The 23,891-nt window shown below is 54.5% G+C and overlaps 8 protein-coding genes across 8 annotated transcripts; 3 read left to right on the top strand and 5 right to left on the bottom strand.

The window, feature by feature from the left end:
- Positions 1-1,174: 1,174 nt before the first annotated feature.
- On the bottom strand, positions 1,175-1,885 carry BO94DRAFT_605347 (uncharacterized protein; the record flags this gene model as incomplete). The annotated part of the gene is made up of 1 exon (XM_025616486.1): positions 1,175-1,885. The coding sequence occupies one exon, from the start codon at positions 1,883-1,885 to the stop codon at positions 1,175-1,177; it is 711 nt and encodes a 236-aa protein (XP_025464073.1).
- An 875-nt stretch (positions 1,886-2,760) lies between these two features.
- On the top strand, positions 2,761-4,112 carry BO94DRAFT_499431 (monooxygenase). The gene has a single exon (XM_025609376.1). The coding sequence runs from the start codon at positions 2,772-2,774 to the stop codon at positions 4,029-4,031; it is 1,260 nt and encodes a 419-aa protein (XP_025464074.1). The 5' UTR covers positions 2,761-2,771; the 3' UTR covers positions 4,032-4,112.
- Positions 4,113-4,190: 78 nt separating this feature from the next.
- On the bottom strand, positions 4,191-5,695 carry BO94DRAFT_559431 (uncharacterized protein; the record flags this gene model as incomplete). Its single annotated transcript, XM_025614067.1, has 6 exons — positions 4,191-4,371; positions 4,533-4,666; positions 4,741-4,854; positions 4,931-5,009; positions 5,277-5,503; positions 5,555-5,695. 6 exons carry the CDS (start codon positions 5,693-5,695, stop codon positions 4,191-4,193), a joined length of 876 nt encoding a protein of 291 aa, XP_025464075.1.
- A 1,329-nt stretch (positions 5,696-7,024) lies between these two features.
- Positions 7,025-7,947, bottom strand: BO94DRAFT_627153 (hemerythrin domain-containing protein; the record flags this gene model as incomplete). The annotated part of the gene is made up of 4 exons (XM_025617395.1): positions 7,837-7,947; positions 7,374-7,769; positions 7,288-7,320; positions 7,025-7,225 (listed from the first exon to the last, which is right to left on the bottom strand). Exons 1-4 carry the CDS (start codon positions 7,903-7,905, stop codon positions 7,025-7,027), a joined length of 699 nt encoding a protein of 232 aa, XP_025464076.1. The 5' UTR covers positions 7,906-7,947.
- Positions 7,948-8,905: 958 nt separating this feature from the next.
- BO94DRAFT_605358 (Clavaminate synthase-like protein) lies at positions 8,906-12,391 on the bottom strand (the record flags this gene model as incomplete). The annotated part of the gene is made up of 9 exons (XM_025616487.1): positions 8,906-9,563; positions 9,621-9,991; positions 10,036-10,182; positions 10,227-10,543; positions 10,588-10,639; positions 10,690-10,861; positions 11,255-11,594; positions 11,637-12,115; positions 12,169-12,391. 9 exons carry the CDS (start codon positions 12,389-12,391, stop codon positions 8,986-8,988), a joined length of 2,679 nt encoding a protein of 892 aa, XP_025464077.1. The 3' UTR covers positions 8,906-8,985.
- Positions 12,392-12,796: 405 nt separating this feature from the next.
- BO94DRAFT_559435 (MFS transporter/fungal specific transcription factor domain-containing protein) lies at positions 12,797-17,336 on the top strand (the record flags this gene model as incomplete). The annotated part of the gene is made up of 13 exons (XM_025614068.1): positions 12,797-12,899; positions 12,943-12,983; positions 13,096-13,261; positions 13,302-13,386; positions 13,433-13,889; positions 13,933-14,054; positions 14,117-14,118; positions 14,171-14,324; positions 14,370-14,505; positions 14,796-14,898; positions 14,991-15,404; positions 15,452-17,231; positions 17,255-17,336. The coding sequence occupies 13 exons, from the start codon at positions 12,797-12,799 to the stop codon at positions 17,334-17,336; spliced, it is 3,645 nt and encodes a 1,214-aa protein (XP_025464078.1).
- Positions 17,337-17,440: 104 nt separating this feature from the next.
- Positions 17,441-18,676, bottom strand: BO94DRAFT_523850 (alkene reductase; the record flags this gene model as incomplete). Its single annotated transcript, XM_025610233.1, has 2 exons — positions 17,441-18,382; positions 18,455-18,676. The coding sequence occupies 2 exons, from the start codon at positions 18,671-18,673 to the stop codon at positions 17,441-17,443; spliced, it is 1,161 nt and encodes a 386-aa protein (XP_025464079.1).
- Positions 18,677-19,060: 384 nt separating this feature from the next.
- BO94DRAFT_568506 (xanthine dehydrogenase) lies at positions 19,061-23,618 on the top strand (the record flags this gene model as incomplete). Its single annotated transcript, XM_025614683.1, has 6 exons — positions 19,061-19,493; positions 19,539-19,632; positions 19,678-19,991; positions 20,021-21,782; positions 21,827-23,006; positions 23,067-23,618. The coding sequence occupies exons 1-6, from the start codon at positions 19,214-19,216 to the stop codon at positions 23,616-23,618; spliced, it is 4,182 nt and encodes a 1,393-aa protein (XP_025464080.1). The 5' UTR covers positions 19,061-19,213.
- Positions 23,619-23,891: the final 273 nt, after the last annotated feature.

Raw genomic sequence — 23,891 nt, forward strand, 5'->3', positions numbered from 1 at the left:
GCCTGATAAAGCGACAGCGCACTGACCCCACGATCTCTTCCTTCCAAGCACAATCAGCTGGTTCCACTCGGTGTCCAACTTGAATCACACACAGACCACTCTTCTCTAACGATGACTACACAGTCGGGTGGATCTGCGCCGTGGAGGTCGAGCTCGCTGCAGCAGAGGCAATGCTGGACGAGATACACCCTACCCTTCCCCGAGTTGGGGGTAATCCGAATGCCTATGATCGTGGAAGAATCGGGCGGCACGATATTGTGCTAACAACTTGCTTGCCGGCAGGAGGCATGGGAACAAACAGTGCTGCGACTGCAGCGGCGAACCTGTTTCGAAGTATGCCGAAAGTGTGCTTCAGGCTGATGGTCGGCATTGGAGTTGGTGTTCCTGGAGATCCTAGCGATGACCTAGAGGACGATATTCGGTTGGGGGGTATAGTGGTTAGAAAGCCTACGGAATCTTTAACAGTGCATTAGTCGTTGCTCATTTCATATTAAATATGGAGATGGTTGCCACATGAAGGAGGAAGGTATCAGAGACCCGTCTTGAAAGGAACTGTTTCACCATCGATAGTGATACGTCTTTTAAGAAAAAAGGGTTCAATCATCACGGTAGTTTGGGGTTGGGGGAAGGGGGGAGGAAGGTTGCCCACATACCGGACCAGTCGGATGGGTTCCCTGGTGCTGACAGGGGAGGGGAACCTTAACCATTGTTCTTGTTAGTCTGTTGGTATAACCATAGTAGTATTTGATTGCAATGTATTGATTAGTTCCGTGGGTAGAGTTGTGGGGCACAAGGAATGGCAGATTCCAGCAGTGAACATCGACTGCACTTAGGATAGTTGCAACTCTTTCGTCCAAAAATTCCCGGTCGGGGTTTATATGCCTTGTGTTGAGACTAGGGTCGGCCCTATCCTGTTTTCATTGTTTTCAACTTCCGTGGAGCCCATGGCGATGATTATAAATCAGGTACCCTGCGACGCCAACCAACCATATATCAGAATTGCGACAGCTATGAACATGAAAACACTGTGAAAATATTTGAAACAATGTCCTTGGTTCCCGAACTTTCGCCTTGCCATTGTGTTGCCCGGCGCAGACGCGGGTTCCTCGCAGATGACATACTCTGAAAGCACTGCCCTCGCGGTCGCTGCCGCGGTCGCAACAGCGTAGTCTCGTCAGTCCTCGCTATAATGACCATCTGCATAGTTGCACACTCCTTTTACGATAATGCATGAGGGAAATGCGGCCGATACTCCGAGACTGGTTCCTGCCATGTCGAACCCGATCACCAACTCCCTCAGATCTATACGATTCCGCATGTCGCCAGTCAACAATGCATCCCCAGATGCTATCATGCCGAAATGGATGGATGGTTGCGGGGGATTATTCGATGATTGCGATCGCATTTGATCTATTTGTGATGCGTCCAAGGCACATTGCCACTGCCGGCGAGTATCCTTAATTGGACAAGGCCCGCGGTATGAGGGACTTGGCTTCTTTTTGATAGAGCCAGGCAGTTTAGAGTCGCGATATCCATGACGATGCGTGGGCGCAAAGAGGACATCATATTCTGTCCCAGGATAATCAAATATTTTCGATCCGGTTGTCCGTTGGAGAGCACTGAGATGCTGATTCACCGAGGCCTCCACACAACCGGGCCACGAACGAAGCCAACTCCCCCGACGCTCTCGGCAGGGAATCCTTAGGAGCATCTTTGTGAACATTCCCCCAGGAATCTTTCGTCTCAGGTCATACTGCACCAGGCCTTGGCTGACCAAGACATCGCCAAGCCATATCTCTTCTCGGTCATTTTGAACAGGACGTGCACCACAAACACCCACTACTAAAGCGAGCTTGATGCGACGATACTTTTTCCGAAGGTCCATGGCCACTTTTGCAGCTATGACTTTGCCTACTCTGGGAACATGGGTGAGCACAACGTTGTGTGACCCGATTCTCCCGGTTATATGCACGTTTGAATTATCGGATACGTTGGGTTTAGAATGTCCGTGGTTGAACTGCTCGTCAAACAGGGTTTTTGACTATTATTGCATCGCCCGCACAGCTGCAAATGATTGCTACTTGGAATACGTCATCTCTGGGACGCGGATACAATAATTTATCCGTCGTTGACCGAGTCTTCGAGAGTACTCCGCCTATGTGTTATTAAGTGAAGTAGATAATTTGGAACAAATGACAAGGTCATCGACAATCGCGCAGTTCGTATCGTCTTTTTCTAAATGCTGCTTCCCAGCCGCTGCAACGTGGACCAGTCGGACCAACGGCTTGCCGCCAGCCTCGCCATGCAGCAGATGGCAATGAAAAACAGGTCATTTGATGATAACCTGTCATTTGCGTATGGCCATGCCATTTTCAAACACTCTTGTCAGCACTCTAATTGCACACTGGATGATTCACACACATCACCGTCTATCGGCTGGGTGTCCTATAACTATCGCAACCACCTACCCCCAACAAACCGAACATTCCCACTCGGTCAAGACGACATGTCGCAGCAGTATGACCTATCACATACACTGCCAATGGCAGTGCATAATTGACAGCTGTTTATACAAAGGCATGAATCAAAATGACGCATCATCAGGCCTGTCAGAAGCGGGGCCAGTCCTCCCGTCCGACAGGCACCCAGCCATCCAATCATCCCCACATTCACTCCAGTCATCATCACTCATCCTCTGCATCAAATCCTCCGAGCCTAGCCGACCACCTATTTAATCCTCACGAAGACCCCATCCCTCTCAAATAACAGTAATGACCAAACATCTCCGTCCCTCCCCTCAGAGTCTCAAATATGCCCTCAAAATTCTCATCGTCGGCAGCGGCTGCGCCGGCCCGGCCCTAGCCTTCTGGCTCTCCCGCTCCGGCCACCACATCCTGGTAGTCGAACGGTCCCCCTCACTCCGCGACAAAGGCGCTCAGATCGATCTCCGCGGCCAAGGCATCGAAGTCGTAAAACGAATGGGTCTCCTGGACACCATCCGAGACAAATGCGTCGACGAATCAGGGTTCAACCTTGTCGACAGCAACTCCACCATCCAAGCCAGCATCAAAGCCAACACCTCCGGCAAGGGCCGGCAATCCCTAACCTCCGAATTCGAAATCATGCGCGGGGATCTAGTTCGTATATTCCACGACGCTACGAATCACAAACCCAACGTGAAATACATCTTCGGCATGACAGTGGATCACTTCACCCAAGATACCAACCAGGTCATGGCATATTTTTCCAACGGCACGTCGGATACATTCGACCTCCTCGTCGGCGCCGACGGGCAGAACTCTCAAATCCGAAAAGCCATCACCCCCGCCACCGCCCCAGACCCATATCTCCATCTGGGCTTCCACGCCGCATACTGGTTCATTCCACGCATCGAATCAGACACGAACACATTCACCGCGTACCTATCCCCCGGAGGAAGAGCAATCTTCCGACGAAGCCACTCCCCCACCGAATCCCAAGCATATTTCTTCCTCAAAGACCCCTCCCCTGAACTATCCAGCATTCACCGCGCTTCTACCTCCCAACAGAAACAATTCTGGACTCAGCGCTTCCGCTCTGCGGGATGGGAAACAGATCGGTTTCTCGACGGTCTACAAACAACGGAGAACTTCTACACCCAGGAAATAGTCCAAATACGCACGGACACGTGGTATAAAGGTCGTGTTGTGTTGTTGGGCGACGCAGCGCATTGTCCTGCCGTGATAACAGGGTTAGGGACCACGTCGAGTGTCATTGGGGCGTATGTTCTGGCTGGGGAGATTGAGAAGAATAAGGGGGACTTGGAGCAGGCATTGAGGGGGTATGAGAGGGTGTTGAGGCCGTATGTGAATGAGATTCAGAAGTTGAGTACGTCGGTGATGACGTTTGCGTTTCCAGTCACTTGGTGGGGGATTATGCTGTTGCAGTGGGTTGCGAGGGTGGTTTGTTGGTTGGGGATTCCGGAGTTGGTGACGAGGTTTGAGGGTGCGGGAGAGAAAGGGGGGTGGAAGGTGCCGGTTTATGATATTTAGCTGACTATATATTGGGAGTTGGGGGTTGTTCAAGTTTTATGTATTATCTATGTTTGGACAGACGATGTGAATATTTCGTACATTTCACTGTTGATTAATATACCATTATCATCTTATACCCTGCTCATTCAACTCATACATAAACCCAATTAACATCACTCACTCCCTCGCATTACTCTTACTCTCCCCAGCCTCCCACTCATACCCCCCATTTCTTACCCCCTCCCCATCCCTCCCCACAAACTCCCTCCTAACAATCGTCTCCTTCATAACCTTAATCTCCCCCACCCCCACCCCCACCAAAGACCCCCTACCCTCCTCTCCCTCCTCATCACTCCCACTTCCCCCCCCCTAACCGAAACCCTCGTCCTCATCCTCTCCCTCTTCCCAGACCCCCCTCATCCCTATCCCCATCTGCATCGTCCCCCGACTCCCAAGCGGATACGACCCCCCCTCCTTGTATACCCACTTCCCGCCCCCGCCCCTTGCCTTGAACTAAACAACCCACCAAGTCCAATCCTCCCCGCTCCCTTCCGAATAAGCGGTTGAATAATGGGTAAATTGGAAACAATCACGCTGACGAACGTCTCCCGACAGGCCCATTCCGAGCCGGTGATTGCGCCGTTGGGTCCGGCCTATACATACACACAAACACCATTATTAACTTTCGTTTGTTTGAGGTAAGGTAAGGTGTGGGGTAGGTACGTACCATCAAAACCAACACGGCACGTATAATCGCAGCCATTATGATAAATGCGGCGCTGCTGAAGAGACCCATTAGGGTGAGTTTTTGGCGCGGGGAGATTTTGACGCCCCAGAGGAGCTAGACATTCATTATTCTTGGTTAGAGGTGGGGTTTTTTGTGGGGAGGTTAAGGGGGAAGGATGGGGGAGGCGCACTGGGAGTGGGATCGACATTAGGTATAGGTCTGTGAGGACGTTGGGGATTACCATTATTAGGACGTTGAGGGTTGAGCGGCTTGGTTGGCATTTATCTGTCATGGGTGGTGTTAGCGACTTAGGGGTAGGAGGAAGGGATGCTCACTGCCTGGATTAGGGTGAATTTGCCAGTTTTTGCGCATTGGTTGACAGCCCAGGATGATGGTTAGGGCGACGATGAGGTAAGTTATTCCGAGGAGGAAGTATGCGAAGCGGACTCAGGTGGGGAGGTGGTTGAGGCCAGTTCTGGAGTGGTCAGTTTTCAGATATTAACAGTGGGTATAGAGTTGGTAGGGGGGGGGAATACGTGAGTCGAGAATAGTATATAGCGACGCAGAACTTAATCAACCACATAATCATAGCATACATTGACCACCCGGTGACTTGGATCTTAGACCCCCAGACCCGATTATAATGTTCTCTGGAAGCTGGATCCACTGCTGCGCGCTGCTCATCGGTCATGTAGCTGTTGGTGAGACCGTCGAAGTTGCTGCGAACTAGATGCGCGAGGATGGTTTCGCAGGCGAAGAAGACCTGTATTCGTTAGGGTTATGGTATGGTATGGGAGAAAGTGAGACGGCTCACCCCGGCCAGCGGCATTAGGTAGTCATCCACGGCAAAGTTCAGGGGCGAGCCGACTTGTCCTAGGCGGACGTAGATGCGAATGAAGATGAAGAGGAGGCCTGTGGCCAGGAGGGTGAAACCCTCTATATCGGGCTTTGCCATGGTGGTGGGTAGATTGTGCAGTGGCGGAGTGCTGTATGTCTTATATTCTATGCTCGTAAGGGGCACTGTACTCTGCCAAGAGACAACGCATAAAGATGGCAGGCGACATGCTAATGTCACAGCTATCGGCATTAGATTAAGTCAGGGCTGAGCGGGATCCGGGGACAACCGCCAAGTAAATCGGAGATCGGTCCGGTGAAGTCTATTCTCGAGAGTGGGCTTCTGTATGGATAGCGTGTTGGCTTTGAGTCGGGAAATTGTTCTAGGTTTCGGCTGAGTGCTGATCTTTGACCCATCCGCAGTTGATGGCGTCTGGCTTCTCAAAGGGACCGTCAAGGCGCACGGCACAGGACTGTTCGGATCACTGTAGCGTGTCTGAAATATCAATCCGATCGGGGAGTTTCAGAAGTTTTGGGGTAGTGATTCTTCCAGATCCGAGTGGCGCTGGCTAGCATCTGAATAGTGTAGGCGTTATGCCCGTGCGCCGGACAAAGAATCGAACCCTAAAGTCACTAGCTTTCGGTGTAGGCCGACAACGGAAATAGCATGTGTCCTGTCATTGAGTTTATCAGACTGCCCCTGATCCATCAACGGCCAGAGCTCGTGATTAAAGGTGGGTACAGTGGGACTGACACGATGTTGTGCTGCTGGATTGTACCAAAGTGGCAATGGGTAGACACGGGAAGTGGTGCCCGGACCTGGCTGGCTCTGTTCGGTCTTGGGTTACCCCATAGGAACCCTAGTTATTATTTCTCGGCAGGGGTGATGCCAATTGTTTGGATCTGGCAATAATGGTGGTGAAATAATGACCAATCAAGGGATTGCCGAGTTCACAAAGGTCCACGGGCGAGAGAGATGGAAGTGGACTCGTGCTGCAATGCAATTTTGATGGACTAATTGGGCCTCAAGATACAGGTAACAGCAGAGGCAGCATTAATGGCTACAATAGACTGAACGAGTATCCAACTACAAGCATCCGTCTCCATGAGAAACATCATCACCTAAAGATCCCGTTGCAGGCTGATGATCGCCAGATTATATGGAACACTTCGTAACCCTCTTAGAAGGCTGCAATCACCAAAGAATGCACTTTCCAACCTACTGCATGAATGTAGTTTTGCTGCCCCTGGATGGCTAACGGAGGAGACATACTAACACCCAAATTCTTTAACGAAACACACCCAACACCATCTCAAGTCATGACAACACAGCCTGCACATGAGGTACGTGTCAAACGGACTTCTATCCTCGAATAAAACAAAGACGTCTCAAAAACTACCCTTCGCCCCTCTAATCAAACCACCGATATGAAAAATCTCCAATACCCCCCTACTCCCCCCCACCCCCACCAAACGCCAACTCCCTCGGTCTTCCCCACGTATCACACGGCAAAAACCTCCAAGCGCCATTATACTTCCTCTTAAAGAAATAATGCACAACCCAAGCAGACAAAGGCGGCATAACCGGCCAATCATTCCCCCCCTCAAACGTAACATCCCTCAACCCCAACACCATCGGCGGCACCACATTCTACAACCACTCATTAGCACCCACATCCCACCACTCACAACCCCCAAAACAAACCCACTCACCTTATCCTGTCCCCCCGCCTCAGCCTCACACTCCTTATACACCCTCAACAACTCCCCCCCATCAAACCCCTCCATCCCCAACAAACACTCAATCTCCCCGCCAAATGCTCCCGAAACCCCGGCGCCATGGCCTCAATAATCCCCCGTACAATCTTAGCATCATACTCACCCGGCTCCGTATCCCTACCATACTCCAACAACCTCTTCAACGATGGTTGAAAAGAATGATGCTGCTCTACATTCACCCCCAGAAACCCAGGGATTCCAATAACGCGCTCGAACCCGGGAAACATCTTTTCTTCTTCGAGGATATGGTGGTGGGAGACCCAGGCTGCCCAGGAGGTTATGAAGAAGAGGAAGTCGGTTATGTCGGTGGGGTCGGAGACGTGGGGGGCTTGGAGGTAGATGCTGTTTAGGCCGCGGAGCATGCTGTTGTGCGCGAAGGCCATTTCGTTGGCGATGTAGAGTGCGGGGTGGGTGGTCTGCTGCTGTTATTATTCATGTGGTTTTGAGAGGGAGGGAGGGTAGGGGGTTGGGGAGGAAGGATACGATGTCTTTGGTTTTGGATGGGGTTTCGAGTAGGGGCCAGGGGCCGTCGGCCCAGGGGTGGGGAGGCATGGTTGAGGTGGTGGATGGGTAGGGAGGTAGATGGGGGGTTTCTGAGGGTGTTTTATACAGGATTATACAGTAGGAGGAATGGCGAGGCTGAGCGGAGCCTCTTTGAGGGATGACGCTAAAGCCTTCTTGGTTGGAGTGGGCCAATGAGAGTTGTTCGCTGAAGCGAGAGGGCCAATCATCGTCGGTTTATACGGGTGGTCAACGCGGCTGTTTCTCAGCGGGGAAGGGTCTATGACCTGGGGAATTGTAGACTATATTTCTGTGATTTATGTGTTTCATTGGGGTGAAATTCAATGGATAGAAATTCAGCAAATCCGACCCTATGAATGGTACTAATATTAATTCTACACTTGGCTTTCTAGACGTTTCACCTTAATGGGCGAAAGTGACGTTTACATCCCATGCTGACATTCAAGCCCACAGGATCACGAGTTGAGTTGTGCATAGTAATCCGCGATCCAGCACATGTATTTGTGCAGTTCCAGATTTTACATTCGTACTGCATATTAAGGTGTTAGGTAGGGAAAGAGGAGAGCCAGATACTAAGCACTTTGCACTTGATGTCTGCCAGCGACCGCTGGAACCAAATCACATAGGAGTTTGCCCAGTCCGAGAGGAGTCATCTTCAAGTCTCTAGATAGGATCGTAAATAAGGGTTTATATAAAACCCTATACAAGTATCTACTCGAGGTCTAGAGTGAACTCATGAAATGCGGAAAAGGGGCATAGGCCAAGAGCCACGAGAATCGGCACCAGTATCGCATCCTATGTCCAACATGAAATTACCACAGAGATATAAACTGTTGGAGTGGCTACTAAGGCGATTCAACCGTGTAGAATGAGATGGATGATGATCTAGCTAGGGGCCTCGTAGGCCATCTATATGGACTAACTAGCGGTGTAGGGAGGAGTGTCACGTGACCCTACGTTGCCTACCGGCGTGGGAGCCCATCGGGGATCCCAACATATACCATAAACACAACCATATCCATATCATTCACCGCAATCCATATACCCAAGACACTCATTCCCCATCCCCACAGTATCAAACCCCACCGAGACCCCCACCAAACATCCAACCTAAATAGCCGCATGCCCATGCGTCTCAAACGGCAACCCAAAACACACCACCCCAACAACCACCCACAACGCCGCAGAGGCATAGATTGGAGCGGTAGTGAACCCCGTCTGCGAAGCAATCAAACTCGCACACAGACCACCAAACCTCAACAGCGATGCCGCAGTACCCGTTCCCGTGCCGCGATGCGGAGCGGGGAAGGATTCGGGCGTGAAGGCGTACATGATTGCGTATTCTATCACTTCATTAACCCTGGGATGATGAAGGAGCGGGGGAAGGGGAGGGGAAGTACCAAAATTGCCTAGCATTCCAGTAATGCATGCAAAAGCTAGACTGGATGTCGGGCTGTTGACGCCCACGTACGCGAAGAGGAATACGCCCGTCACGATGGACGATATACCCATCATCCAACGCCGACCGAAGAAGGTAGTTACGAGGTATGCGGCGGAGATAGGCCCGACGATGCCGACAGCGGATTCGATGCAGTAGTCTCGGTAGGTGGTGGAGAGGGATGAGTTGGAGGAGAATTTGGTGTCGAGGTAGGAGGGGAGGAAGTTGAAGTAGAGGGGGTAGGCGATGCCTTACATTCATGGTCAGTCTGGATTCGGCGGTTGGGGGAGGGGGGGGGGGGATGTACCGATGGTAAGCCAGATAACCCAGATGATGGTGGTGTGGATGCCCAGTTTGCGGGTAGCGAAGAGGGCCTGGTAGTGGGTTGAGCGGAAGTCTTTCATGTTCTCTTGGATGATTTGCTTCGTTGTGAGACCCGGGCCTTCTGTGGATTCACCCTGTGTGATGCCCAGTCGGGCGTCGATCTCTTGAAACATGCCGATGGTTAAGGGTTCGGGTTTGCCGTTTTCACGGGCAACGTAGTTGACGGCGTCGACGGCGGCTTGGTCTTTGCCTTTGGAGAGGAGATATCGGGGGGTTTCGGGCAGCTTGAAGACGAACCACCGGATGCAGGTGAAGGCTAAGGAGAGAGCGCCGAGGGTGATGAGTGTGTATCTCCTGGATGTTGTTAGAGTGAGCTGCATCGGGAGAAGAAAACATACCATCCCATGTTCTCGCTGCGATGGCAGGTCGCTGGCGTGGAATCACTCGGACAGGCAAAGTTGGCAAGGAAGACCCAGGCAAGTAGCGAGACGATCAACTGGCCGAGGTTCCACCATGCCGATAATGCCGTGAGAAGGTATTGGTGACTACTTCATTAGCACTCGTCCTCAGTAATCAGAAGACAACTCACCTTCCAGGCACAAATTCAAGGAAGATCATCGAATCCACAGGAACATTTCCCCCAGCAGCCGTCCCAATGACAGCCCACATGGCACTAAATGCCACAAAATTCATCGTCCCGGCAGCACCACACAGAAAAATCCCAGCGAGAAGAAGGGTAGAGTTGAACGCCGGTTTCCGCCCGATCAAGTCACTCGAGATACCCCAGAACGACGCCCCCAGAATCAACCCAGTATAGTATGCCACGGAACTGTAACTAACTTGCACGATGCCAGGAAACTCGAGTTCGATGGCCGGTTGAACACTACTGATGCCTTGCGAGGCAAACTACACCCATTAGTCCAATTCTGTGTACCCGGGAGTATACTCACGTTATCAACGATCCATCCAAAACCAGTCACAACAAAAAGTTTCCATTGAAACCTGTACGACATCAGCATCTCACCACTGCTCAAAGAGGGCAGGAGACAAACCGTCCCATCCCTATTTCCTCCATGCATTTCCCGACCAGTTCCGACTTGAGCCGGTAGGCCTCTGATGTCGAGGAGCCATAGAACTGCTCTACTTCGGGGTCATCGATAACGACACCCTTCTCTTCGCCGACGATGCTGTTGGAATACACGTGGGATTCATCCCGCTTTTGCTCTTGTTGAATATCATCCATTGTGATGGCTGGTTGGTGTCGTGTTGGTGGCATCCCAACCTGATCAAATACATCTGCCTACTTAGGGTTGACGTACGGTGTCTGGACGGGTCCAGACGGCTGACGAAGCATCCGGGCAGCCCTTATCGATTGTCAAGGGTGGGGGATGCCTATCTGCTGCACCTCCACTTCTGATGGTATCCCGTGTGCTATCGGCGGTGATTGAGGCAGTAGACGGGATAAAAGCATGGATTGATAGATAGTGTCTGGGGTGGGATGGGATGATATGGGGTATAATGGGGGAAGTATAGATGAACAGTTCATGTAAGTCATATTTCAGCTAGGCTGCAGGCTACGGAATGAATATATATAGGGTATTACATCAGTTTAAGCACCCACTGCCGCTGTGGCAGACACCGTTTCCATCTTCAGCTTGGCCTTCTCCTCCATCTCTCGCTTGTATTGCTCCGCCCGACCGTAGCTCTCCTTATACGATGCCGTTACCATATCCTCCACCGTGATGGGCGGGTACTTGGGCGCCTCGCCTTCCGCGCAGCAATTGGGCAGACACTCGCACAGATAGTCGGGGTTTCCGCTGAAGAAGAATGGAATGGAGTAACGCTCGCGACCGGACTTGTTGATGACGCGGTGGATGTTGGATTTGTATCGGTCGTTGGCCATGCGCATGAACAGGTTGCCGAGGTTGACCACGTAGGCGCCGGGGACGGGTTGGACCTTGATTGTTAGCACGGCCAAGCAAGGGGGGAAATCACTTACATCCAGCCATTCCCCAGTGGGAGCATCCAAAACCTGCAGGCCATCCACTTCATCCTGCAGAAGCAAGGTGATGCATCCAAAGTCGGTGTGTGCGCCGATCCCCCGGTTCAGCTTCTCGTCTGCGTCTTTTGGCTGCGCCGGGTAATGCAGCATTCGCATGGTTGCGACCGCCCCGTCGGTCAACGGGTCAAAGTAGTCCTCGTTCACGTCAAGAGTCAGAGCCAGCAGACCGAGAACGTCCTTGGCCAGATCAAACACCGCATTGTAGTATTCCATCGAGGTGCGCTGAAATTCCTCCTTGTCCTCCACGGTCGGGGGCCACTGGTTCGGGCCGCTGTTGAGCTTCTTCTGGAGGTAGTAGGGATGGTCCTCGGGGATTTCCTGCCCAATGTAGAGACCTTCTTTGAGTTCGGGGCCGGTGCCGACTTCGAGCATCTGCGAGCGGAGGAGTTCGTAGCCGCGGTTGAAGGTGTTGTGGTCTAACACAATGGTTAGTGAGCAATGGCATTGGACGATGGGATTAGGGGCGCACTTTTGTCAATTTTGAGCTTCTCTTCCAGAGGGAGCTCGAAGAAGCGCTGGGCGCATCGCATCACACGGTGCTGTAATTCGATGGGCACGCGATGACCGGTGATCTGGAAGAAGCCATTGTAGAGGCAGGAATTGCGAACTGCCTCGACCAGCTGGGCTTTGGCTGCGCTGTCGCCGCCGTAGAAGGAAGAGAAATCGAGAATCGGGGGTGCACTGGGAGCCATTGTGGTTGTGGTATTGATGTTGTTGGTGGTGGTAATGGTGTCTGGTATCCAGGTGAATATATCCAGCTTCACCTGGCGATGAAGGGCAATTTTGGAACAGATTGTCGGACAGAAGTCCGAGGTTCGCATGGCCGCCATCTTCGACACGATAGCATCAAGAGTGGGGGCTGGATGGGATTCCCGATAAAGCTGCCGGTCGGGTGATAAGGAATGCGGAGAAGCTGCAGCGATTGGGGGTTATCTCTGCAGTGTGACGGTGATTGTGACAGCCACGATAACCCTACCTTCTCGGATGGCCCAAACAGGCAATGCGAGGCCCCTTGCAGGTTACACGGCAGATCCAGCAAAATGCCTTTGGTATATGAGGGTCAGCCGGCAGCAGGTTGGTCTGCATTCAGTGTCGCCATGTCTGTCGATCCAGTGGAAAAAGGGGTGGCTATCTCGGAGGCCGCCATGAAGCGCGACGAGAGTAGCATCTATATCGACCATGATGCGGAGCGTTCATATGGTGAGTAGTTACGACCTTCTAATGGCTTTACTGACCGCCGCAGTGCGAAAGGTGGACTTTTGTGTCCTGCCACTCCTATGTTTGGTGAGCATGCATCTGGCGATGCTGGCCAGTACTGACCAACTAGATGTACTTTTTCGACTGCATGGACCGAGTGTGTTACCCGTAGTGAGTTGGAACGCCGCTAACGAAGTAGAGCAATCTTGCCAATGCCAAAACCGATGGTCTGGACGAGGACATCCACCTAAAGGGAAATGACTATTCCCTGATGGTCCTGCTGTTCTATATCCCGTTCGGGCTGTGCGATCTGCCATGGAACCTGCTGCTGAAGCGGTATGGCGGGCGCCTCACGTTGTCATTCAGTAAGTCATTCCAGTCTACTCAGACACGGCTAATCGTCAGTGACCGTGGTCTGGGGTATTCTCGCCCTTTGTCAATGTGCCGTCAAAGACTTTGGCGGTATGATCGCCGTGCGCATGATCCTAGGGTGAGTCTCATGTCCAGTTCATGTACTCACAGGCTAATCAAAATAGAGTATTTGAGGCAGGATTCTTTGCAGGAGCGACCTTTTACATGACACTGTTTTATACACGCGGGGAGATGGGCTTCCGGCTGGCTATCATGCAGTCGTTTGCCGTGCTGGCCTCGGCCTTTAGCGGTCTCATCTCCTTTGGGGTGTTCCAGATCCACGACCCGGCCGTGGAAGGGTGGCAGTGGTTGTTTATCATCGAAGGCTCCATGACCTTCCTGATGGGGATCGCCTCCCTCTTCTGGCTGCCTGGGAATCCGCGAACAGCGTGGTTCCTCAATGAGCGTGAACGGGCGGCAGCAACAGCACGCCAGCTGCGCGATACATCGTCTGAAGTCGACACTGGGCTGGACCTGAAGGCTGCATTCGAGACCTGGAAAGACTGGAAGTTTCCTATCTGGTGCATCATCACCTTCACCTATCCGGTGGCATATGCGACCGCGATGAACTTTTTCCCCTTGGTGCGTTTGTCCCTTTCTAGATGAGTGCGTGCTGACAGAGCAGATTGTCGAACGACTGGGATACTCGACAGTCAAAACGAACCTCTGGACGGTCGCTCCCAATCTGGTTGGGGCGGTGGTGCTGCTCTGCGTGGCCAAATCGTCCGACTACTTTCGCGAGCGGACGTTCCATATTGTATTCTCACTGGTGGTGTCACTGGTGGGAATGCTCATTCTAGCGACGATAGACGTTCTGGGACACAAGGGAGTAGCGTATTTTGCCTGTTTTCTTATGGCAGCAGGGTCGTATATCCCGTCGTGCCTGGTGCATGCGTGGCATAACAACAACAACATGCACGAAAACTCTCGTGCCGCCAACACGGGGTTCTTTGTAGGGCTGGGCAACCTGGCGGGAATCTTGAGTGCGGCGACTTTTCGCACCGAGTATGCTCCAAAGTAGGCAATCCTCCTCAACCTCGTAGAACAACACTAACAAGTCAGGTACATCCCCACCCTGGTGGCAACCTGCTGCTGCAACGGAGTGTGCATCGTGGTGGTGACCGGACTGGGCTGGTGGATGCGTCGGGAAAATGGCCGGCGGGATCGGATACAAGGCCGACATTTGCGCCCGCACGAGGTGGACACGCGCCAGTTGGCTGAGGGGGAGAACATTCCGGACTGGCGGTACTTTCTGTAGCTACTAGCTAGACCCTGGCAGGAATGATAGTCGTATCGGATCGATGGCGTCGATTGATAGAGGGATTAATAATGGCGGGAAGATAAAGCTGGCCCCCGCAGCCCGTCATTCGCGGGTGATTCCCCAGCTTATCACGCCGGCTTCGGCCGCCAGCTGGCTGTATAAATAATGCAAGTTTCCGCACGAGTCAACTGCACATTGCTGGTGGCATAAAATGATCCCTCATGAAGTCGCACGTCTGCCACTGGCCCAATTGCGGCAAGACCTTTACGCGCGCCGAGCATCTGCGCCGGCATGCCCTCAACCATGAATCGGCCCGCGATGGTTATACCTGTGAGCGGTGCTCGGTGCATTTCCGTCGCCCGGACTTGTTGAGTAGGTGGTGACCACTTGTTGTCTCAATACGGAACCGGCTGACCAGCCAGGTCGACATTTAATGCGGCATGCCAAACGTGATGAGGAGGCGGGAGGCCCGGGGTTGGGCGTGTTGGAGACGAGGAAGCGCACCCGGCGAGCGGGCGATGGCTCCATCATTACCCGCCCTCCCAAGCGACAGTCGAGGGCCAGCGCCGGTCCTAGTCTGCCTTCATCGTCATGTGCTTCATCCTCCTCTATATCAGTCACCAGTGCCCAGGACTATGCCCCAGTATCGCCTCCGACGTCCGCCAGTGACCCGTCCTGCTTGTCGCTGGACGAGCCCGATCCGCTGCTGGCCCCGATGATGCCCAGCGGCCCGTTCGAGCCCTATGTCGAACCCATCCCGGGGCAATTTGATGCTGCGGACGGCTCTTGGAGTCTGGGGCTGGATGGAATGGGGGACTTTTTCAGCCTTGACACTGGTACGGCCCTACCTGTTTCTTCTCATCGCCAACTAACCCCCCGACAGCCACCGACTTCAACATGCCATTCGCGGCTACTCACAACTACAACTGGCTGTTCGATGTGGCCTCTTTGGATGATGCATTCCAGCCGTTTGAGCTCCCGCTGGGCCCCGACATGATGACCTTTGCTGACGCCCTGCCCATCGATGACCCTAAACCTGTGTTCGACCGCGACGGCTCTTCGGTGCTCCTCGAGGCTGCCTCGTTCGTGGAACGTGGTGACTTTGCACCTCTTCTCTCGGCCCCTCTACCGGAGCCCCCGGACAGCATCAACCTGGACTGGATGGACGGGTCTTCGCTGCTGCAAATCAATCCCCAGCCCCATCTTCCTATCCTGACCGACAACTCTCGCCGTGGCATTCTAGCCCTCGTTGCCCAGGCCCCACCCCTCGGCATCGACGGCCAGCCCACCCCACTGGACTCGCCTCTACTCTCCCTGTCTTCGCTGCAATCCTACAGCGACCTCTTCTTCACCCGTTTCAACACCACCTATCCCCTCATCCACCAACCCACCTTCGACCCGTCCACCACCACCCCAGTCCTCCTGGCTGCCATCCTCTCCATGGGCGCCACCTACAGCAGCCGCGAAGCCCACCAACTGGCCGTGGGCATCCACGACTCCCTGCGCAACCAACTCTTCCTCCACCCGGACTTTTCCCCGCAACCCGATCTCTGGGTCCTGCAAGCCATGCTGCTGATCGACTGTTTCGGGAAGATGCGCGCGGGTCCTAAACAGCGGGAACGAGCCCAACTGTTCCACTGCGTGCTCATCAAACTGATCCGCCGCAGCGACTGTTGCGCCATCCGCACCACCCCTTCCCCTCCCAATACCCCCTCCCCAACTCTGACCGAAACCTGGCACTCCGCCATGCACGCCGAACAAAAAAAGCGTCTAGCCCTCCACTGCTTCATGTGGGACACACAACACGCGGTCCTCTTCTCCCAATCGCTCTGCATGTCCGCATTCGAAATCCGCTCCTCCCTCCCCTGCTCCCCCTCCGCCTGGGAAGCCTCTACCGCGGAAGAATGGGCCCGCCATACCCCCTCTTCCTCTAACAACCCCCTCTTCCTGACCGTCCTGAAAGGCTACATCACCCCCGCCACCACCCCCCGCCCACGCGACCTCAACGTCCTCGCCCGCAGCGTCATCCTGCACGGCCTAATGTCCGTCTCCGCGGACCTCAAACGCCGCGACCAAACAACCCTCCGCTCGCACCCCGAGAAAGTCGGCGCCTGGACCCACCGCATGGCCCGGTCCTACGATCTCTGGAAAGTCGATTTCGACGCAGACTGTCTAGCCATGAAACTAGGCCAAACTGCCGAGTCGACCCGACGGAAAGGATTCACGGGGTTGAAGATGGCGGCGGGGACATTGTATCGGGCCGCTCATGTGGCGTTGCGGGTGGAGATTCTCGATTTGCAGATTGCGGCAGGGGCGGGGTGGATTATGGGGAGGGAGGTGACGGGGGAGGATCGTGAGAGGTCGGTTGCTGCGGTGCGGAGGGGCCAGGGACAGGGAGGGGGGATGTTGGTGGCGGCCAGACATGCGGCGATGTTGTTGCAGGATGCGGTGTTGAGTTTGCATGATTGGGAACAGACGGATGCGTTTCATTTTCCCTGGTGTTTGTATTTGGGGACGTTGATGTGTTGGGCGTTTCATGGGGGGGTGGGATGGGATGATGGAGGGGATGTTGATAGTAGTAGGGTGAAGACGGATCTGGCGAGTTTGATCGTGGCCATGACGACGTGTGGCAGTTTGGATGAGTTGGCGGCTATTGAAGGGAAGTATGATACGAGGGATTGGCGAGGACGATGGCGCAGCAGTTGGCTACGGTGCGGTGGGCGGTGGTGCATGATGCGATGAAGGTGTTGGTGAATTTGGCGGGTTGAATCTTTTCCTCCTTTAACTTTTGTCTGTATGTATCTGTCTGAATGTCTATGTCTGTACATATATATGAGTGTCTATGCTATGATCATCCCATCCTGACCAGAGCTCACTCCCAAACCGGATAATCCGTATACCCCTTCTCCGCCGGGTCCGCGCCATAAAACGTCCCCCGATCATACTTATTCAACTGCACGCCCTCCAACAACCTCCTCGGCAGATCCGGATTCGCAATAAACCACCTCCCAAAGGCCACCGCATCCGCCCCATCCCCAAGCACCTTACTCTTCGCATTCTCCCCATTAAACGCCCCGGCAGCAATAAACCCCACCCCAGCCTCCTTCAACGGTCTCCGAAAGATATCCAAATTCTTCTTCCCCCCTCCCCCAGGCAACGAATCCATCTTGGCCGATTCATCCAACACCTCATCGAATCTCGGCTCCACCATATGCACGTACGCGGGCCGCACACCATCCGGTAACCCAGCAATCAACTCACAAATCTCCACCCAGTGACCCTGGGGATTCGAATCCCTCGTATCTTGAAAATAATTATACGGGGAGAGTCGAACCCCAACTTTCTCAGACCCAATGGCCTTACTCACCGCTTCAATAACCTCGAGTACGATTCTGGCCCGGTTGGCAACAGATCCCCCGTACTCATCGGTCCGAGTATTCACGTTATCGTGCAGGAATTGGTCAAGGAGGTAGCCGTTCGCAGCGTGAATTTCCACGGCGTCGAAGCCAGCGGCCATGGCGTTGGACGCGGCCGTCGCGTAGGTGGCGATCGTGGATTGGATTTCACCAATGCTCATTGGTTTGGGCGGGTTGTCGGCGTAGAGGCTTCCGTCTAGGGCGGTGCCGGTGATGGGGATGGAGCTGGGGGCGAGCGCGGGTTGGCCGTCTAGGAGGGAGGGTACGGTGGCGCGGCCGACGTGCCAGAGTTGGCTGATCATGAGCCCGCCTTTGGAGTGCACGGCTGAGGTGATGGTTTTCCAGGAGGCGATTTGGCTGGGGGTGAAGATACCCGGGACTCCGGGGTAGCCGGCGGCCTGAGGGGGGTTAGTTGGGGGTTAGGGTGTGGTTATGAGGGTTAGGGGGGGGGGGGGGGGATGGGGACATACGTAGCGGCTGATAGGGGTGGCTTCGGTAATGAGAAGACCGCCCGGGGAGGCCCGCTGGCTGTAGTATTCGGCCATTAGGTCGTTGGGGACGTAAACGCCGTCGGATTCTTTGGTGGCGCGCATGCGGGTGCAGGGGGCCAGCACGACGCGGTGGGATAGGGAGAGGGCCCCTAGCTGGAGGGGCTGGAAGAGGGGATTGGCGGTGGTGATGGAGCCCATGGTGGTGTGAATATGTTTTGATGGGTTGGAATTGGTTGATTGGTAGGTAGGGTGGAAGGAGGGTATTGGTCGGGATAGATATATTAGCCAGGGATGGACAATTGGGATGGTGAAGAGATGCAGAGCATGGGGGGTTGTATGGGGCTACACGCCATTCCTGGCCGCTCTACTCATCCACTCTTGTCTTGTACAATGAGTGTAAATTAATGAGGGCTGGAGGTGGAGCTGCGATAGCGGTGGAGACATGGTATCGGGCCGCCCGTTATCAGCATCGTCAGGAATGGATCGACATCCCCTCCCCCCACCCTTGGAACGAAGCTCTCCACTCCCGAGAGTCCAGCTCTGCTACCCTACCCTCATGCTGTGACGCAGTGGTGGTGGCGGCTTCACAGCTGCCGCAGCCAAGGTAACATTGGGCTGCCAGCTGCAGCTGCAGTTGCACGTGCGGCCAACGCACTCAACTGCCCCTCGTTCAACCTCCTCCCATCCTCGCCATCACGACGATGCCGATGCTGCTGTATTAACCACCACATCACCACCATGGTGCTTCCGACCGCGCTACAAGACTTTCTCACCACCAACAATGCCTCATCCACCCTCTCCTTCTACCTCAACGGCACCCCCGTGGCTCTCGCCAGCCCCAACCCCCACTGGACCCTACTCGACTTCATCCGCTCCCAACATGGGCTAAAGGGTACCAAGCTGGGTTGCGGCGAAGGGGGGTGTGGTGCCTGCACCGTGGTGTTGCAGACCCGCGATGGCTGCTCTCGGCAGATTCGCCACCGCGCCGTCAACGCCTGCTTGTATCCGCTCATTGGAGGTGGGTTGTCCGATCCATGGAAGGCTTCGTAGCTGACAGCCACAGTGGCCGGGAAACATGTCATTACCGTGGAGGGGCTCGGAAACATCGATCATCCGCATCCATTGCAGGAGAGATTGGGGAAGCTCCACGCATCCCAGTAAGTTGCTCCTGTGGTTGGGTACCATGCCTCTAACAAGGATAGATGTGGGTTCTGCACCCCTGGCATTGTCATGTCGCTGTATGCTCTCGTGCGGAATGCCTACAATCCCCAGACCGGCGAGTTTCACCTGTCCGAGGATGATATCGAGATGAAGGGACACCTGGATGGTAATCTGTGTCGTTGCACCGGGTACAAGCCCATTCTGCAGGCAGCCAAGACTTTTGTGCAGGAGGATCTCCAGGGTCGTCTGGCTGTGCGTACGTCGCAGATTGAGATGGCAAGCGTGGAGTCGGAGTCGGATACCTCCCGGCCGCAGTCTTGCGGTCGTCCGGGGGGGTGTTGTCGTGATACCCGGGGTCGTCGTGTTCGTCGGCTTCGGAGAGAGCCAGCTCGCGCACCAGTGTGACTACTCCGGATTCAGAGATTGATAAGGAGTCGAAGGAATCATCTGTTCCTCAGATTGAATTCCGCCCCTACTTGCCCAATACCGAGCTCATCTATCCCCCTGGACTGGCCAAGGTCAGCCCACAGATGATCTGCTACACCGATGAGCAGAAGGCCTGGTTGCGTCCGGTGACACTGGCGCAGACACTGGATATTCTGGCGCTCTGCCCGTCAGCCACTCTGGTTGGCGGCGCCAGCGAAGTCCAAGTCGACATCCGGTTCAAGGGTGCCGAGTTTGCCGTGTCCGTGTTCATCGGCGATCTGGACGAGCTCTCACACATCACGCTGGTGAAAGACAGCACCGAGCTGGTCATCGGAGGAAATACCTCACTCAGCGACATCGAGGCCGAATGCTACCGGCTCATTCCCATTCTGGGGGCACGGGGCTCGGTCATCTCTGCGATGGCCAAGGTGCTGCGCTACTTTGCTGGGCGTCAAATCCGCAACGCTGCCTCGCTGGCGGGCAATATTGCCACGGCCTCGCCTATCTCTGATATGAACCCGGTACTCCTGGCCGTCAACGCCACCGTGGTAGCCCGTACTCTCACCGAGGAGACCTCCTTGTCCATGTCGGACATGTTCCTGGGCTACCGCAAGACTGCTCTTCCTCGCGGCAGCATCATTACCGAGATCCGCATTCCTTTGCCACCAGCCGGAGTGCGTGAGATTACCAAATCCTACAAGCAATCCAAGCGTAAAGACGACGACATTGCCATTGTCACCGCTGCTTTTCGCGTTCGTCTCGCCGATGACAACACCGTCACCGACGTTGCCCTGGCCTACGGCGGCATGGCGCCCGTCACTCTTCTCGCGCAACGCGCACAGAGCGCCCTACACGGCAAGAAATGGGGCGTCAAGGCCGTACTCGACGCAACGTTCGACGCCCTACTCGAGGACTTCCACCTCCCTTTTTCAGTCCCCGGTGGAATGGCCACCTACCGTCGGACCCTCGTGCTGTCGCTCTTCTTCCGCCTCTGGAACGAAGTGCTGGCAGATTTCGAGCTCGGCCCAACCACCACCGACGTGACGGAAGAGATCCATCGACAAATCTCCCACGGCACGCGCGATAACTACAACCCGCACGAGCAGCGGGTAGTCGGGAAACAGATGCCACATCTTTCAGGGCTGAAACACGCCACCGGCGAGGCCGAATACGTGGATGACATGCCGCCACAGCACCGAGAGCTCTACGGCGCAATGGTGTTGTCGCAGCGTGCCCACGCCAAGATCATCTCGGTTGACTGGTCTCCTGCTCTCGAGCCGGGTCGCGCGGTCGGATACATCGATCACACCAGCATTCCCCCGGAGAAGAACCTCTGGGGTCCGATCGTGCACAACGAGCCTTTCTTCGCCATTGACAAGGTCACTTCGCACGGCCAGCCCATTGGACTGGTCTATGCGGAAACAGCGCTCCAGGCCCAAGCGGCAGCGCGTGCCGTCAAGGTCGTGTACGAGGATCTGCCCCCGATCCTGACCATCGACGAAGCCATAGCGGCAAATAGCTTCTTCCCACATGGCAAGGAGCTACGCAAGGGAGCACCTCCGGACAAAATGGCGGATGTATTCGCTAAATGCGACCGGGTATTCAGCGGAACCATCCGCATGGGTGGCCAGGAGCATTTCTACCTCGAGACCAACGCGGCATTGGTGGTACCTCATCCCGAGGACGGATCAATGGACGTATGGTCATCAACACAAAACACGTATGCCCCCTCCCTATCCACATAAACAACCCTAACAGCTGCAGCCTCGAATGTCAAGAATTCGTCAGCATGGTGACCTCCGTCCCAGCCAACCGAATCAACACCCGGGTCAAACGCATGGGCGGTGCCTTTGGCGGCAAAGAATCCCGAAGCACCCAACTGGCCTGCCTTCTCGCCATCGCAGCAAAGAAAACCCGACGACCCGTCCGCGCCATGCTCAACCGCGACGAAGACATGATGACCAGCGGACAACGCCACCCCTTCCAATGCCGCTGGAAAGTCGGGGTCATGAACGACGGCACCCTGGTCGCCCTCGACGCCGACGTCTACAACAACGCCGGCTACTCCCTCGACATGAGCGGCGCCGTAATGGACCGCTGCTGCACGCACCTCGAAAACTGCTACTACTTCCCGAACGTACACATCCGCGGCTGGGTTTGCAAAACTAACACGCACAGCAACACAGCGTTCCGCGGCTTCGGCGGGCCCCAAGCCATGTTCATCGCGGAAAGCTACATGAACGCGGTCGCCGAGGGCCTCGACATCTCCGTCGACGACCTCCGCCTCAAAAACCTCTACCAACAAGGCCAACTCACCCCGTTCCTCCAACCCATCGACCAAGACTGGCACGTGCCTCTGCTCCTCGACCAAGTCCGCAAAGAGGCCCGGTACGACGAACGAAAAGCCGAAATCGCCCACTTCAACAAAACCCACCGCTACCGCAAACGAGGCATCTGTCTGATTCCCACCAAATTCGGCATCTCCTTCGCCACAGCCCTGCATCTCAACCAAGCCGGTGCGTCCGTCAAAATCTACACCGACGGCTCCGTGCTGCTCAACCACGGCGGTACCGAAATGGGCCAGGGACTATACACCAAGATGGTGCAGGTCGCGGCCGAGGAACTGCGAGTTCCTCCGGAGAGTATCTACACCCAGGACACCTCATCATACCAAACAGCCAATGCATCCCCCACGGCCGCCTCCTCGGGCAGCGACCTCAACGGCATGGCCATCAAAGACGCATGCGACCAACTCAACGAACGACTCCGTCCCTACCGCGAACAATTCGGTAAAGACGCAGATATGGCCACCATCGCACACGCCGCCTACCGCGATAGAGTCAACCTCGCGGCCAACGGATTCTGGAAAATGCCCAAGGTTGGCTACAAATGGGGGAATTATGACCCTGCCACTGTAAAACCCATGTATTACTACTTTACCCAGGTACCCCCCCTTCCCCCATTTCACCCCAATCCTCAACTCACAAAAAGAAAAAAAAAAAAGGGCGCAGCCTGCACCTCCATCGAACTCGACCTCCTAACAGGAACCCACACTGTCCTCCGCACCGACATAAAAATGGACATCGGGCGCTCCATCAACCCAGCCATCGACTACGGGCAAATCGAAGGCGCGTTCATCCAAGGGCAAGGGTTATTCACCATGGAAGAAACCCTCTGGACACGAGACGGCATCCTGGCAACGCGGGGACCCGGTAATTACAAAATCCCCGGGTTTAGTGACATTCCGCAGGAATTCAATGTGAGTTTTTTGCAGGGCGTTGAGTGGGGTCATTTGAGGAGTATTCAGAGTAGTAAGGGGATTGGGGAACCGCCGTTGTTTTTGGGGAGTACGGTGTTGTTTGCGATTAGGGATGCGGTTAGGGGGGTTAGGAGGGAGAATGGGGTTGATAATTGGGGGGAGGGAGGAGAGGGGTTCGTGTTGGATAGTCCGGCGACGGTGGAGAGGGTTAGGTTGGCGGTTGGGGATGAGATTGTGAAGAGGAGTTGGGTGGAGAGGGGGGAGGGGGAGAGGGATTTCTTCGTTGCTGTTGCGTGATATTTCACTTTCAGAGAATGGGATGGGAATAGAGGTAGTATGTCTGGGGTGATAATGTTATAGGAATACTACTACTATATAAAGAAGCAGTCAATTCATAATCGAGGGGTCTTTTTGTGCACCTTCTTCTACCCTGTATGCTAGTAGACAACAAGGGTTATATATATCCTTTTTGGTCTACGTGCTGGAGTACTACTACAAGTAATACTAGTACCGTTAGCTTTGATAGTATTGACTAATGTAGGGACAAGGACTGCTCATCAACCTAGCTAT

This window comes from Aspergillus sclerotioniger, assembly GCF_003184525.1.
Source record: "Aspergillus sclerotioniger CBS 115572 chromosome Unknown BO94scaffold_28, whole genome shotgun sequence".
NCBI classification, from domain to species: domain Eukaryota; kingdom Fungi; phylum Ascomycota; class Eurotiomycetes; order Eurotiales; family Aspergillaceae; genus Aspergillus; species Aspergillus sclerotioniger.